Below are 14928 nucleotides of genomic sequence, written 5' to 3' on the forward strand. Positions count from 1 at the left end.
ACCCCTTTCAAACGAGGTGTAAGGGGTTATTATGCCCCCTGTCTGTCTGTGACATGACCAGAAAACTTTTATTCGATTTGGGATGTTGGGAAAATGTGTTTGTTCTTATAGAACTATTTTAACCCTAACCCTCCTCAATCCTCCAACAGGTGAAGGATTGAGGAGGGTTAGGGTTAATCATGAAATAGTTCCCGAAGAACCTGTTAACGCCAGGACAAACATAATTTACGAGAACCACAAAATTCTCAGAAGAGATGCTGGTGAAAATTGCAGTGTCATGTTCGTCTGAAACGCACGATGTAACAAATACCACACCAAAACAAGACAAGTCCTGTCAAGTACTACCCAAAGATGTAAAACGCAATTAATGGAAGGTGCACGACAGTAGAAAGCAAATCCATGTATTAACCTTGTACGACAAACCTTTTGTATAATTTCCAGCCGATGTGCTATTGCTGGTGACGAGCCATTTGAGTAGGGCGCCCTCTGTCGTAACCTCCTCTCCCGTCACGTCGTGCACAACCGACGTAGGGGATGTGCCGCCCATGGATACTGCATCTGTAATCAAAAAATGATGAAACATGCCACTGGAAATGATCTCACATGGGAAATAAAGCAATACACAAATAACACCGCCAGATAGGCACAAAAAAACGGCCACCTATTAACAAAGAGACAGAGCTATCTTAAGCTCGCTGGTACCCGGTGGATTCGTATCACCAGAGACAATCTGGCATCCATCTGCCACATCGCTTTGGGACACAAGAGAAAATTGAATGTAGAGACACGAAATAAGAGTAGCGTGAACACAGCTTTCTGTTGCATTTAAACACGAAATGTTTTTAGCAGTGCTTCGAGGTAATCCCAAATTTGCCAAACATTTTTTCTGTTTGTTGCGACTTGATTTACTTTCTCCACTTAATGTAAAAATAATGTATTTGTTAAAATCATGAAAAAACAAAAGAAATAACATTGTATAACTTTACCATTGCAAGTCATAAATACATGCTTATGTGCCCCAATAAGAGCCCTGCTAGTCCCTCCCGTGGGGGAGGGGCTTTTTAAGCCCCATTAACTTACAGCCTCTAGTTCCAGCCATCTTGACAACGGCGCAGGAGGTAGTTTCTGGGTTATCACTGGGACATGAAATCTCTAGGTTTAACACGTAGCCACTCAGCGATTGAAATGCGTCTTGGCTGCCAGTCCACTGTTCAGGTGGATAACACAAAATAAACATTAATCACCGCGGTAATGGCGATAGGGGTACTCCCATTAAAAACAAGATTGAATGGCCACATTGTTTGGACACGTCTACGTTCTGGGCTCAGAATTATAAATGAAACCAAATCAGATTAAAACCAACCAGCCAACCTACCAGCCAACCAACCAACCAGCCAGCCAGCCACCCACCCACCCATCCAAACACCCACCCACCCACCCAGCCACCCACCCACCCAACCACCTCCCCACCCACCCACCAACCAACCAACCAACCAACCCACCAACCAACCAACCAACCAACCAACCAACCAACCAACCAACCAACCAACCAACCAACCAACCAACCAACCAACCATTCAACCAACCATTCAACCAACCAACGCTTTTTTTGGGGGGGGGGTTGAAGCAAACTTCGTTGAATGTTCTGCTGCAGACCAGTAAGCAAAGTTTTCTCACTAAATTATTATTGCCAATGAGGAAATTGAGCTCACAGAGTGAACAGTGACCCCCTATGGGTCCTGTCATCTTGTAATGACATCACATCGAAAGTACCCCACTTGTAAACAAAGCCCTGAAAATTGAAATTGTTTACAAAAGTGTTATTTTCATTTTGAGACACGAAACAATTGATGCCAGATGGTTTTCTTCAAAAAGAGAAGAAGAAAGTGTCACAAACTGACCTGGTTCCAAGTGAAATTTATATCATTTTAACAATTTTCAAACCCTTTCACAAAATATCCCAAAACCCTATAAAATTAAATGATCTATTTACCAAAACACTGCTACCCACGGCCTTATCCGTTTCGAGGGCGACCCTCCAGAGTTGCCCGTCCTCCGTGACATTTAACGATTCCAGGCTTCCCCAACCGCCACACCTCAGGACCCGCGTTCTCCGGACCTGGCATGGTGTGACGGGGCTGTCGGGGTCATTGCTGGCTCCAGGCTGCGGTGAAGGGGACAGGGTTCCTGGAAAGTCCACAAACGGGATCCGGGACGATTTGAGGATTGAGGGATGAGAGCTGCAGCCTGGAAAGATCAAAGAGGCAACAGTGTTGAGCTTCTAAGATATTCTGTAAAGGATACGTCGATGCAAAGTTTCTGTGAGTAGACCAAAAAAGGGGGGCTTATGGCCAATACGAACAGACCGGCATGCAGATAATCTACTTGAGTCAATAGAACGCTTAATCCAGAAATGGTTAGATTAATACAAAATTAATGCTTTCAACGAAAAGTTTTCGTTTTGATGACGTGCATTCCAATGTCAAAAGGGTAAATAGAAGCATTGTGATATCTTGAAAAGAAATCCACGCCTGCGTAGTCCATTCTTGCAGAGCAGACAAATTGTGGGAGCCTTCAGTACCTCTTATGATTGGTTCGGTCACGTTTTTCAAAAAGCATCGCCATGATATCCGTTTCAGGATCGCGAACGTGATGTCGCCTCTGATTGTGATCCAAGGTGGTTTCCCCCAGGCAGGTAAATCTCAGGCCCAGCGTCGCGCGGCAGTGTTCGTGACCGACGCCTGACACTCTGTCTTCCATTTTGGTCACACTCACTGGAACAATTAGCCTGGTATTCTGCGGCTCTTCTCAACGTCCTTCACGCAAAGGTTTCCGTCAGAAGCAGTTGGAATTTAGTCATAATGAAAACCGTCGATGAAGCACAAAAGCCCGAAATGCATCCCCATAATAGGACGTACCGTTTATTCTGTCCACTGCCCAACGCAAGGAAGATGGATTTTTCTCTTCGCGTAATTTTGCTTCTACCTCTCGACTAAAAGCTTTCCGATGACAGGCGAGCTCTTTGCAGCAAACAAGGAGCAGAATGAGTGTGACAGGTGAAATCTTTGCGACCCATGAATGTCTCAATTAAATTCAATCAGTCCGGATACAGAGACTCGGGTCTAGAGAATGGAACAGTGTCATCCCGGATTGATGGCGGTTGATGCGATACATCCGGGTTTAGGAGTCGATAAATTAACCAGCCGAGCCCGTTTTTTTCTCCATACGATAGTTAGCGGACAGCAGAGTGACATTACCAGTCTCGAAAACTCTATGTTTGTCGGAACCTACAGGAAAGGGGGGGGTAGTTGAACACCTTTTTTCTGATACTTTGCGATGACATCACCACAATCCACTCTCAGGACCGAGTGCCTTGGGTTTTGTTCAGAGAGGGAATTTTGTAATAGTTGGAGCCATGTTAAGAGATATCTTGGCTATGACGGCCAGATTCGGTTGATAATATTCCACTAGCACTTCAAATGATTTCTTCTCAACCAAGCCGCTGGAATCAACACTGCTGAGTGGCCCTTTTTATATAAGGTTACAACCAGGATACCAGGACAACACGTTCAAGTTGAGGTCTGGGTTGGTTCTTGGTGATATTGGGTTAATGTCTTAGTTTTGGATTGGATTACTGTTTGGTTTGATTTAGTTTGGTTCTGTTTGATTTGGTTTGGCCTGGTTATGTTTGGTTTGGCTTGGCTTGGTTGGTTTGGCTTGGTTTGGTTTGGCTTGGTTAATTATGTTTGGTTTGGTTTTGCTTGCCTAATACGGTTTGGGTTTTGTGTTTTGGTGTGAGTCAGTGTTACTGTTTGGGTCGGTGTTTGGTTTTGGGGGTTAGTGTTTGTACCTGGCTCAGTGCAGTATGCTGGTTATTTTGGTTCGGGACCCTTTGAATACAAAGGGCGACACTCGTGATATCCAAATCCATGCTAAACAGAACTTAGTTAAATGAGTGGAAACATTTTACATATCGCTAAAGTAGAACCAGGCAACGAACCAACGATGTACCCAAAACAAGGATTAATTGTCAGCTGGCTCATTAGGAGCACCTCCGGTGTAAGGCGAGAAACTTTCAAATAACCGGCAAACGAGTTCCTCTTCCCCATCTTGCAGCTGAAAATAATTAACAGTTTCACACCGATCGGTGTCCTGACTTAAGTCCTCGGCGTATCCGCAGGTGAACCGGGAAAAAGCCATGGAGCTACTTGCCTACTGAGCAGAATCCGCTGGGGACAGCGTGCGATGACAGCCCGTTCCAAACAATATTTAACCAGTATTTTGAATAAGTTGTGACTGCTGCCTACTTACATTCCTCCGAGGACAAGTGATCGAAGTCACTCCACACGAGACGGGTGTCGTTGCGTGATTCAATTATACATGTGTGAATCCTTGTTTTTGAGTACCCTGTGTTGTTCTACTAATAATAAAAACAATATTTTGACTGAGACGAAATTTCTGTTTAATTCATGCATTAACATAAATAAATTTAACGAAAGAACTTCCAAAGTTAACAATGTTGTTGTTAATATCCCTATTCATTGACTCTCCTCAGGAAACCAATGTCTGTCGTCAGCAACATTCATGTTGTCCCTCCGTATATAATCTGATCATCCCTATCCAAACCTTGAACTTTTTCCCCTCAATGCCTAGTGACAAGTAGCCTGAAATTAATACAGGCCTGCAGGGCCTGTCTAGGGCTGGAATTTTAGACATGGGGCCTGGTTGATTATTCCTGTAAGGTCTTACTTTGAAACGTCATTAACGGTCATCGATATCTGTTCAAGATTCGCCTTTTAATTTTTTTTCACTTTTTTAAAATGGGGATTAAATGGTTCATGAGAGGAACTTTGTTTTCTAAATTAAATATAAAAACGCTAATTTGAACTTGAACCCGACATAGCCATTCTTAGGATGCCAAAATGACAAACCTTGGGCAGAATCAATCAAAGCCTCACACATGTTTCCATTTGTATAAGCTAGGGAGTGAAATCCAATTTAAATCAAGAATGGAAATGGCAACTAAAAATTAGACGAAAAAGGAAATCGGTAAAGACACAAGGACAATTCTGCAAACACGTCATATAAGGGCAGAAACTGGCTAGAACGACTAGAAGTTGGTGCGAAAAAATGTTAAAGTTCGAAAAGCTTGAGGCAACGTGGGCCTTAAGCTCAAAACTGAGGTAAGGAAGCTCATTTCAAATTGTTAATCAGATCAGTAGGCAAAGTGTTCCGAATACGTGCAAAACGGCAAGGGTGAGAACTTAAACTCGTTGGTACGGGCAAGCGACTGATGAAAAACAACGACATCAAGAAGTGAATACAAGAAACATGTTGAGGCATCAACTTGATATTTACAGAGCAACTGTTTGCCTAGAAAAGGAAGGAACATTATACACCTTGTTGTTACTGTCTCATTACTGCTTTTATCAATGCTCTCTAAATGACATAAAATGATATCCCATTTCCCACATTTTATTCCCAAGCAAGTAAAGACGTGAAATGTAAACTCTCATTATGGATCCTCGACACACGAAGAGAGGGGAGCGAAATAAACTTGAATTATTCAGGGTTATCCAGTGGAATTGTCCTCGTTGGCGAGCTCGTCTAGTCTGGTATGCAGGATAAGCTGTTGCCCTCGAAAAATATTCTGGAAGCAAATTAGTATCTCTATGCTTCACCGGGCTGCACACATGAAAAACGTGCAGAGAGACCACCTGTGCCGCAGTGCATTATTGATCCAACTCATTGGAGAATTCGGATAAGGTCAGGCTCGCAGAGCGGTTGATATTAAAGTACAGATGCAATGGAATTTTCTTCGACATTTTTCTCTACAACTCTTTTCACTTCGACGGACGAAAACTCTTCACACATTCCTATTCTTGGTAAAGTGGACTGAAAAGTGCACTTTTTTAAACACTTCAAATTAGCCATGCTTCCTCAGACAGCCATGAGGGCGCTGTTGATGTAGTGTCATCCAGTGTATAGGTTTTTCTTTTCAAAGTGTGAACCCAACATTTACGTATGGAGAACGTTTCTGAGAAAGGGATTGAAAGGCTTGCTTATTGTTATAATACACAATCAACAACGAATCGGCAAAGCAAAGAAAATCTAATTCGGCAAAATCTACAGAATGCAGGACTTTTTGTGCACAAATCAATGTAACATAGAGGTTTTCTTCCAGTGACACCAACGTTTTGCTTGAATATGGAAAAAACTCACTAACATGAAGACCCAAAAGACAGTAAAATACCGCTTAAAATAGTGAAACAAAAGTTACGATTGAGGTAATAACTGAAACACAACGGTGCATTTTGCCGAAAGGTTTGTATCAAGACAGATTGATTGCAGCTACCCTTTAATGTGATAAATGTTCCTCCCTTACGCCAGGGTAAGTAAGGCCGAGGTGGAACGACAACCCCTTTAATGTGAGATTAACCTGGATTTGTGTCCACCGCCTGAATGTAGCCGATGGCGTTATGGACCTGACGCAGTAGCGTATCAAGCTTTTGGTGTCATGGGGCAAATTCAAAAGCGAATGCGGCTTTCAGCTTATTTGATAAGATGTTGGAAGACAAAAAATCAAAAGCCATACGATCCCAAAATCCTACCGTTTATTTCATGGAGTCGTTTTCTTAGGCTTTTGGCTATAATATTTGAGACATAAATATTAAAATAAAATTCGATAAATAAGTATTAAAATGAAAATAAAACTGAAAAAAAAAACCGTTGGGGGTAAGTTCCCCCCCGCCTCCCGCTGGATACGCAACTGACCTTACACACAGCAATAATTTGCAAAGTTTCTTTTCATCTCTCATATTTTCATTCAGTAACGACGACTGAATGTATAAGAAGGCCTACACCTGCAAATCCTACCTGAGCACTGACCTTTAATACGGATGCCCTTGAGGATATGCATGCTGAAATGCCATAGAAATAATTGTATGAATCATCGCGGTACAGCTTCCAAATTATCGGCCCTCGATGAACATCGCTATACGAAATATGATTAAAACTTCAGGAGACAAAGTATACCGATTTGGACACTGGTCCTTTTCCCTAAACGAGGATTGGAGGAAATCCAATGCCAGCGTGCCTTTTCAGCGGCGAAGTATCGGCTCACATATTATTTACATAAAATCGTGACATTTACTCTGTGTTGTTGAAGAGTTTATATCGTTGATGAATTTGCCAGGACTGAAACTGATCTAGCAACGCCTCGTTTTAAGGAACGCCGCTAAGTACTTAGTGACATTAAAGTTTAATGGAAATATCTCCTTTGGTCCTTTAATTGCTCAGGATGCCTTCATGCATTTATCTTAATTAATAAGATCAGGTGCCTGGATAAAGGAATTAAGCGCTTACGACCTTTTGCCTGGAAGCATGATCACTGAAAAAAAAAATTCCTGGCAAAAGGATGTATGTACGTCACTGTTTTATTTTAACGAAAAATAAAGATTTCTTTGTAAAAGTAAAAAAAAGTTCCCAAGTCGTTTAACAAGTTGTTAAAAGGTTGTTTTTTGAACAGCCTATGTTGGTTTGTAGTAACTTGCACCCGTTTGGGAAAAACCGGTAGTCTACACTATGGTCATTAGGAAATCCCTTGACCCGGGCCCCTATTTTCAGAGACCTTACTTGGCATCAAAATATTGCACATCTTTTATCCTATACAAACACACGCACCCAGATGAGAACCAGTCAGGAGACATTACCACACAACATTCATAAGGCCGCTGAAATGTCTCCCTGTAGGTGATTTTCATTCTCTCAGCGAATTTGTCTTAATCAGCCAGGTGAAGTTTGTCCACGCATGGTTCGTATAGGCCTCATCTGCGGTGGTTTGAATACCGATCGGGAATTCTCCCAGGCCTACTTGACCGAGTTTTCCTCCCAATTCGCGCTGACTGAAAACCAATTTCTCAAATGTTCTGCCATACATCTATCTTGTTCTGGCAAACAGCAATTTACCGTGCGAATGCCAATAGAATAGAAGAACCCTTGCGAAATCTTCATCGAGACTAATTTTGAAACTGGGTCCTATCTTTCCCCAAGAATTCCCGACGACGAATTTTAAAGGCCTCTCGTAGAGAGGAGACACGGAATAATTATGGTCTTCAGTGCAATGACCAATTTGCCCGTCCCACATCGCAGAATCGGCAAATCGTGCTAGGGGGGATCGTGCCCCGTACTTCGCCTGCAGTGCAGGTTTGCATAACGCCACAAACGAATCTTGCACATCACCGTGTCCGAATCACTATGACGTGGACACACGCGCCTTTCTTGATGGAGGCTGCGAGCTACTGGCTTTTATTCCTTTCCCCTTGCCTGGATGGGTGTGTTTAGTTCCAGCCGTAAACATGAAATCCGCGAACGGCCATTTTGAAGTTTTAAGTTCATTCTGTATGCTAGCACGTGTCAGCCAATCTACATATGTACTCGCCCTGGCCACTTCCCTATACTGGCATTATGAATTGACGACGGATGACGACGTGTAAACACACATAATTTTCCTTATTTGTTCCACGGAGGACGTGTACACGTGTTTAAGAATTACTTTTTTCGTGTCAGCGGTTGACGTATAATTGCGTCGTGCTTGGCTGGGTCAAAGCGTAATTACAATGTTGAACAATTTTCGGGTAAAAAACCCGGCCCAGCCGTTTTTTCCGATCAGAAAATCCGGCACGAACAGGCTATGAACCGCCTTACCAACAGAAGAAGTTGGTTAATGTGGTAATGCTCACTCGCAAAGGATTAGATTCTTATCATTCGTCTGTTTAACCTTAAATCGACGATACTCACCAAAAATTGGGTTCATTCTCTTGAACGTACAGTTTAACTTGGTATTCCTGTACTAGAAAACCTTAAGAGTGACGTACTTTTTGCAAGATAATAAGGAATTTTCTGATACAAGTATTCAAGCTAACTGAACGACCAAAACAGCACATCAGAGACGTTTCAGATGACCTGTTGGAGATCTGCATTCAGCCGGCGTTATCGAAGCAAGTTGGATTGTCATCGTGGATAGTTGGAGGAGCCACTTTGCCTTTCTGAGTGCTAAGATATCATCACATCAGAGACTTGGACCATCCAGCGGCACGCATGTCAGATCGACGATTCGACTGACGCGTGATGGTCGACCGAGTAAAGGCGGCTTTTATAACCCGTACAAAGAGCACGAAGAGCAGGCTCCACAGCTCCTCCACATGCCACTGCAGCCTCATCGACTCCGGCCCTGAATTAGTCATGATTTGGCATCTACCGGACAAAAGTGGGTTATCCCGGGGTCACTCCTGTCAGGAAAGTACTATATGGCCGTACACGGCCTGGGAACAAGGCCGCACGGGTGCATGGAGGGGGCTTATTACAGCGGCCCCCGGATTAAGGTCTAAATTGCCGGGTGCCGATGATGAAATGCGAGGCACACCGCGCTCGCGGTAGTCGGTAATTGGCCGGCTTTCGGCTGATGTACTACGTAACAGACCAAATGACCCCAAATTGCCTTCAGACAACGGCAACGTGCGCTTAGGTCTTGCATTTACGTGAGAAGAAAGGGAATTTAGTATTTGTTTGACTAGAAAGCAATGGAACACTTTCAGAAGGCACATTTATCAAGAAACTGTCTACTTGAGAAAGGAAAGTTTACTTAACGCAAGAAAAAAATTGAACCGAACCTGCCAAAGTATACAGACAATGTATCACTTGTGCCAAAGTTCCTCCTTCATAGTCCATGTGTTTAATCCACGTTCAATCTGAAACCAGTATCAAGGAAAACCGCAATAGATAAAATGCTATTTTATTAAGCCAATAGTAAACCTCTCCTCAAAGGCCATTTTACATCTTTGACAGTGACGCTGATGTGAAATATAATCACACAGACTGCCATAAACACGGGCAATTCCGATCCACAATCTTCTTAGGGTGTATACAAATACTGAAAGTGAAGGATTACATCTTTGCCCCGAACCGGTATATTATCTTGAAAAAAATGGCGCTCGTAAGACCGACGAATTTCCGACATGCCGTCGCGTAAAGTGTTGGAAGTGTCTAGCTAATTGGTACTCCTCCAGCATCACCCCTACCAACTGTGTCAGTCTGCCAGCCCTCGATCGTCGGAAATTCCTGGGCAACCGGTTTACAGCCTCTGGTGGGATAGAGTTTTACCAGGTGACACATCGGCCTGGGCAACCCAGGCAGGTATACCGCTATGATAGATGAGAACGTCGGGTGTGTAATCAGAGCGGGGAATCAACAATCGCCAGCAGAAATCAACAGTGCTGGGACCGTTTGGAGTGGCTTTCCAATTACGCAAGCGGAGATGCAGCTTGTGGTTTCGGGCAAAGAAAAATGCATGAGCGAGAGACGACACTGAAAGAGGCGCGTGCTGAAGTTCAAGACTGAGCGAGTGATATCGCGATAATTCCTGCACCCACTCTTAATGCATTCAATGCCCCCCCAGCACTCTGCCATCTGCATCCTGACCAATCCTTGAGAAACAGTGAGAAGGTTGTTTAGACTTTAATTGATTCCAGGGAATTGGATATCAAGTTGGAAAGTGAACAGTATACTTTGCGAATTAATGTTTCGTTAGGAATAAGATGAATGTGATTGATAAATCCCACACAATATTGTAAAGAGTACCTTTGGCTGTTAAAGGTTAGCCCGTCGGCAAAACTTAGATTCCATATCGGCTGATCTACTCGTGGGAATGAATCGGCATGAAGAGAGCATGCACAAAATGACCCTAGATGGATGAATCTCACCTCGGATTTTGCCGTGAATTTCAAAGGTATTCCTGACGTCTCTTGATGCGGCAGTTTAACATTACGTCGTATATCGCCCCAAAAAGGTTGGGGAAATGCGAAGTGTACGTCATTTCACGAGAATATGAACGTATAATCCACAAGTCTGTCAGGAGAGAAAAGACAGCTTAAAGAGAAAGAAAGGTTGGCATAAAAACGCAGAAGGAATAGATAAAATGAAAATGTAAACTGCGGGAACCGCAGGGGACGAGTAAGAAGGAGGGAGAAGGACCAGTACAATTTGCAGCCGGTAGAGTGACCACGCCATGAATCAGAGGCAGGAATTCGAGAAGCAAGAACGGCTGTGCCAAAGATGAGAAGTGATAGCCCAATCTGGGTTAAGAAGTACAGACAAGAACAATGAGAATGAAAGGATCGAGGTAAAATAGGGGAACATTGGACTTTGGAATGCTACAGAGGTCAAGAAATAGGAAGCAGGAACTGGAACGGAGCATGAGGAGGAGCAGAAGCAAGTTTAGGCGCTGGAAGAATGGCATCGCCTGGCCCAAAGACCCGGAAGAGAAAGAGCTGGAGATAAGTAGAGGGTTAATATCAATACTGCAGGACTACGGCAGCTTGGAAAGAGGAAGACCAGGGAAAGAAGACTGATAGTTAGAGGCAAGCCAAGAGTTCGTAAAGGGGAACAAAGAGGAATAGGCCTTTACAGATACTCTGGTGCATGCATGAGGGTGGACAGTTTCGGATACTGAAGTAGGAATGAGTGATAAAAGAGGAAATAACAGGAATACACAGGGAGCTCAGAGCAAGATGAAGCGAAGGGAATAAGATTATAAGGAACGGATACAGTGTGCAACAAGACCAGCAGGTGTGGCACAAATACCAAGGGGTCTAAGGAGGATGCCCCTGGAAGGAAAGGGGCTGATGTACGATTCACAAAGAAGACCACAAAACAACAAAAGTACGGAAGGAGGCCGAAACGTAAGCAAGGACAAAAGAGAAGGACGTCCCCGGAAGCTGGGTAGGGTGCGTACGATCATGTGAAGGGTACGTGCCGTATGTGGATGTTGCTGCTATAGTGCCTTCGATACAGTCCCTTTAGCCAAGACTCAGGTACGCGTAGGGGAGCGTAAGAAATGTTTCCAACTGTGTCAGGCTAGTGAATAATCATTAACTAATGATCCAATAATAGGTGCAGGATCAAGAGAGAAGGCTTGGAGCAAGACAACAAAAGAATGCTTGCAGGGGCAGCAGCATGCAGCAGAACCAACGAAATAACCATGCTAAAGTGCGTCACGCTCCGACTTAGGATTACGTGGTTACCAGCGACGTACGCTTCTTGCAGACTCTGAGGACATTTCCGACGCCCGATCGCTACACGCTGAGTAAAAGTCATTAACGGTGTAAGAACCGTGGTCTCACGAAGCATTATCGCGCCAGGGGATCATAAAGGCTTGCTGCTTGAGCATTATCGCCGTAAATTACAAAGCCGGCCATTCCTGTCATCACAAAATGATTATTTTCAAGGCTGCACGGCAGATTAATTTTTATATACTTTCCGTATGTTCATTGTGTGAGTGGTACATGGTTTTATTACATTTGTAGTTACCATAAATTGTGTACGTGGCCTTGAGGAAGCCACCACGCTAATCTGTATAGCTTGTATGTTTTTTTTCTCAGTTAAAATTAACGGGCATACGTTTAGGCGATTTATTCATAAGGTCGGTATAAAGCATGCATGCAAGAGTCAATGCGAGACATTTAAATGGCCTTTTTGAATTTTAACAATGTCGGTGGGTACAGAGACAAATACATACTTTTACTTGTGAACCCCACCTTAAAAATCGTGTCATACATATTTCGTGAGAAAAGTTGGTTTTCAACAATAAACCAGCTAACTATACAGTTGCAGTGTAACTGAATTTATAATTTGAATAAAATTCTTTTTTCCCCCAAATAAACCCCAGCGTCATCATTCAAAGGTTGATGCATTGGCCAAACACCTTTGTTGGTCAGTCAAACGAGTGAGTCAGTTTAGCACCAACCGTAACTCATCCCACATTTTAGTCTCGATTCAATATCAAGAGTACTGGAAGGCTAACAGCACAGACTTCTGCAACAAAGATTTTCAACAGTCTGAAAATGTTCTCCTCGGACAAGAAAAATTAATCATATTCCACTTTTGTTTTTACAAATGGCACAACTGTAACCTCTATAATCTAACGGGTGTGTTTTGCGCACAAACGCGCACGAGAACAAATCTGTGTGGGAAAAGCATGCGACCCATCATTCCCAAACCAGACTGAAGTGGGTAACTGTGATGGTTGATAATTCCCCTCCTTCCGTTTTTTTTCAGACCTCAAAGTGATCCATGTCAAGTCTAAATTCTGTCTGCAGAAAGGTTTATACGGATAGCGATAGCTCTGAAACTTCCATGAAGACATGAACAGTGAAAGTTCCACTTTTCAGGAAAATGAAGTTACGTACTTAAGCCTGGTTTGGAGACGGTGTGGATCACGTATAATAACCATATACGGCACGTAGGGAATGCTGTTGGGACTTATACACAGAGGAACACAATCCGAAAAATGCAATTGTTGGTCGTTTTCAATTCTACTAAATCCATTACTAGATTGTGCAAAGGTGAAATTGGTTAGTTCTGTTCTTGAGGGCATAAACCATAACTGCCAGACAGAGACAGGAATATCTTAGGTGCTAGATTACAGTCATTTTGACGCATTTGGACGTACAGGAAAATTTGAAATTCAAACGACCCGACCTCCATGGACTTGTACACCGTCGCAACTTCGTTTATAACGGATGGCGTATGCGCGGGGTAATTTTTTTTCTTTTTTTTCCCCCACGAATAGCTGTCGACACCTAGACCCCATTCTTGGAAAGCCAGAAAGAAGTGGTGAAATTTAATTTCAGTGGAAAGTATTGGATTTGGATTTACATGTGAGGATAATAAAGCGAAAAATCCACCTGAAATAGAATCAATGTGAGGCCGCTGTTGCAGAGCAAATGAATACAACTACCCAATTAGCCCGACTGGTAATAACACATTGCGTATATTGCCTTGAAACTAATCAGTATGATCTCGCGATGTGCTTAACGCATGATCGTAAAGCACATATCGAGATGGTTGAGTACAATTAGGCGCAAAGCAGTAAAGAACTCCAGAAAGAAGTGGTGAAATTTAATTTCAGTGGAAAGTATTGGATTTGGATTTACATGTGAGGATAATGAAGCGAAAAATCCACCTAAAATAGAATCAATGTGAGGCCGCTGTTGCAGAGCAAATGAATACAACTACCCAATTAGCCCGACTGGTAATAACACATTGCGTATATTGCCTTGAAACTAATCAGTATGATCTCGCGATGTGCTTAACGCATGATCGTAAAGCACATATCGAGATGGTTGAGTACAATTAGGCGCAAAGCAGTAAGGAAATCGAGTGTGGCGAGAGCAGCAATCGATTGTTGTATTGCAATGACATAGAAAAACAACGTACATGTATTTTATATTTCCTTAGGCTAGTCTGCTGCCACCAAGAGTCAAGATTCTCCCAATATGGGGTTCAATTAGTCTCTTCATTTTAGATTATCATCAGACCGGCTAGCTCCTATTTTAATCTACCCATGTATTTATCAGCACGTTTTATGTACTGGTTACTCCTATATGTCGATGACTTCGGTCCATGCGTCGCGTAACAGTCCTCTGTTTTAGGGTGATTAGCCCCTATAACGACGGTTTGCGGATCACATCTCTTGGCAAGTTACTCGAACGACTAAGTACTTACCTTTCCCAAGTATCACATGAAGAAACAATAAGGCCTAATATGTAGGCCTGTACTTAACAAAAACAGTATTTTATAATCCACTGATCACTCATTGAAATTTTGGAGCACGTATAATATGGTAATTTCCTCGTCAACATAAACTTGAATTAGGAATTCCTCAAGAATTCACCACCTGCATCGGGAACCAGTCTAGAGTTCGCTGTATCAGACATATGGGTGGACATGGTGCTCTGCGTGGTACAACAAATATATACTGTATGCATATATACTGTGTTATACTGCAGGCATTTCACAAAGTGTAAGACATGGTGGTTTGGGAATTTAATCAAATTATTAGATTTATTAATCTAAATCCAAATTTGTTTA

At 42.9% G+C, this 14928-nt stretch overlaps 1 protein-coding gene across 1 annotated transcript in view; it reads right to left on the bottom strand.

Annotated features, from left to right (window-relative positions):
• LOC110974079 (uncharacterized) overlaps positions 1-14928 on the bottom strand; it is a 38034-nt gene that overhangs the window by 5604 nt on the left and 17502 nt on the right. Inside the window, exons 2-4 of the mRNA XM_022225430.2 lie at positions 1994-2247; positions 1081-1207; positions 424-558 (exon numbers count right to left, since the gene is read on the bottom strand). Coding sequence (XP_022081122.2) covers positions 424-558; positions 1081-1207; positions 1994-2247 — 516 coding nt within the window. The remainder of the gene's footprint in view (positions 1-423; positions 559-1080; positions 1208-1993; positions 2248-14928) is intronic.

This window comes from Acanthaster planci, linkage group LG04 (assembly GCF_054643075.1).
Source record: "Acanthaster planci isolate LZ-2023a linkage group LG04, COTS_SCS, whole genome shotgun sequence".
Lineage (NCBI taxonomy): Eukaryota > Metazoa > Echinodermata > Asteroidea > Valvatida > Acanthasteridae > Acanthaster > Acanthaster planci.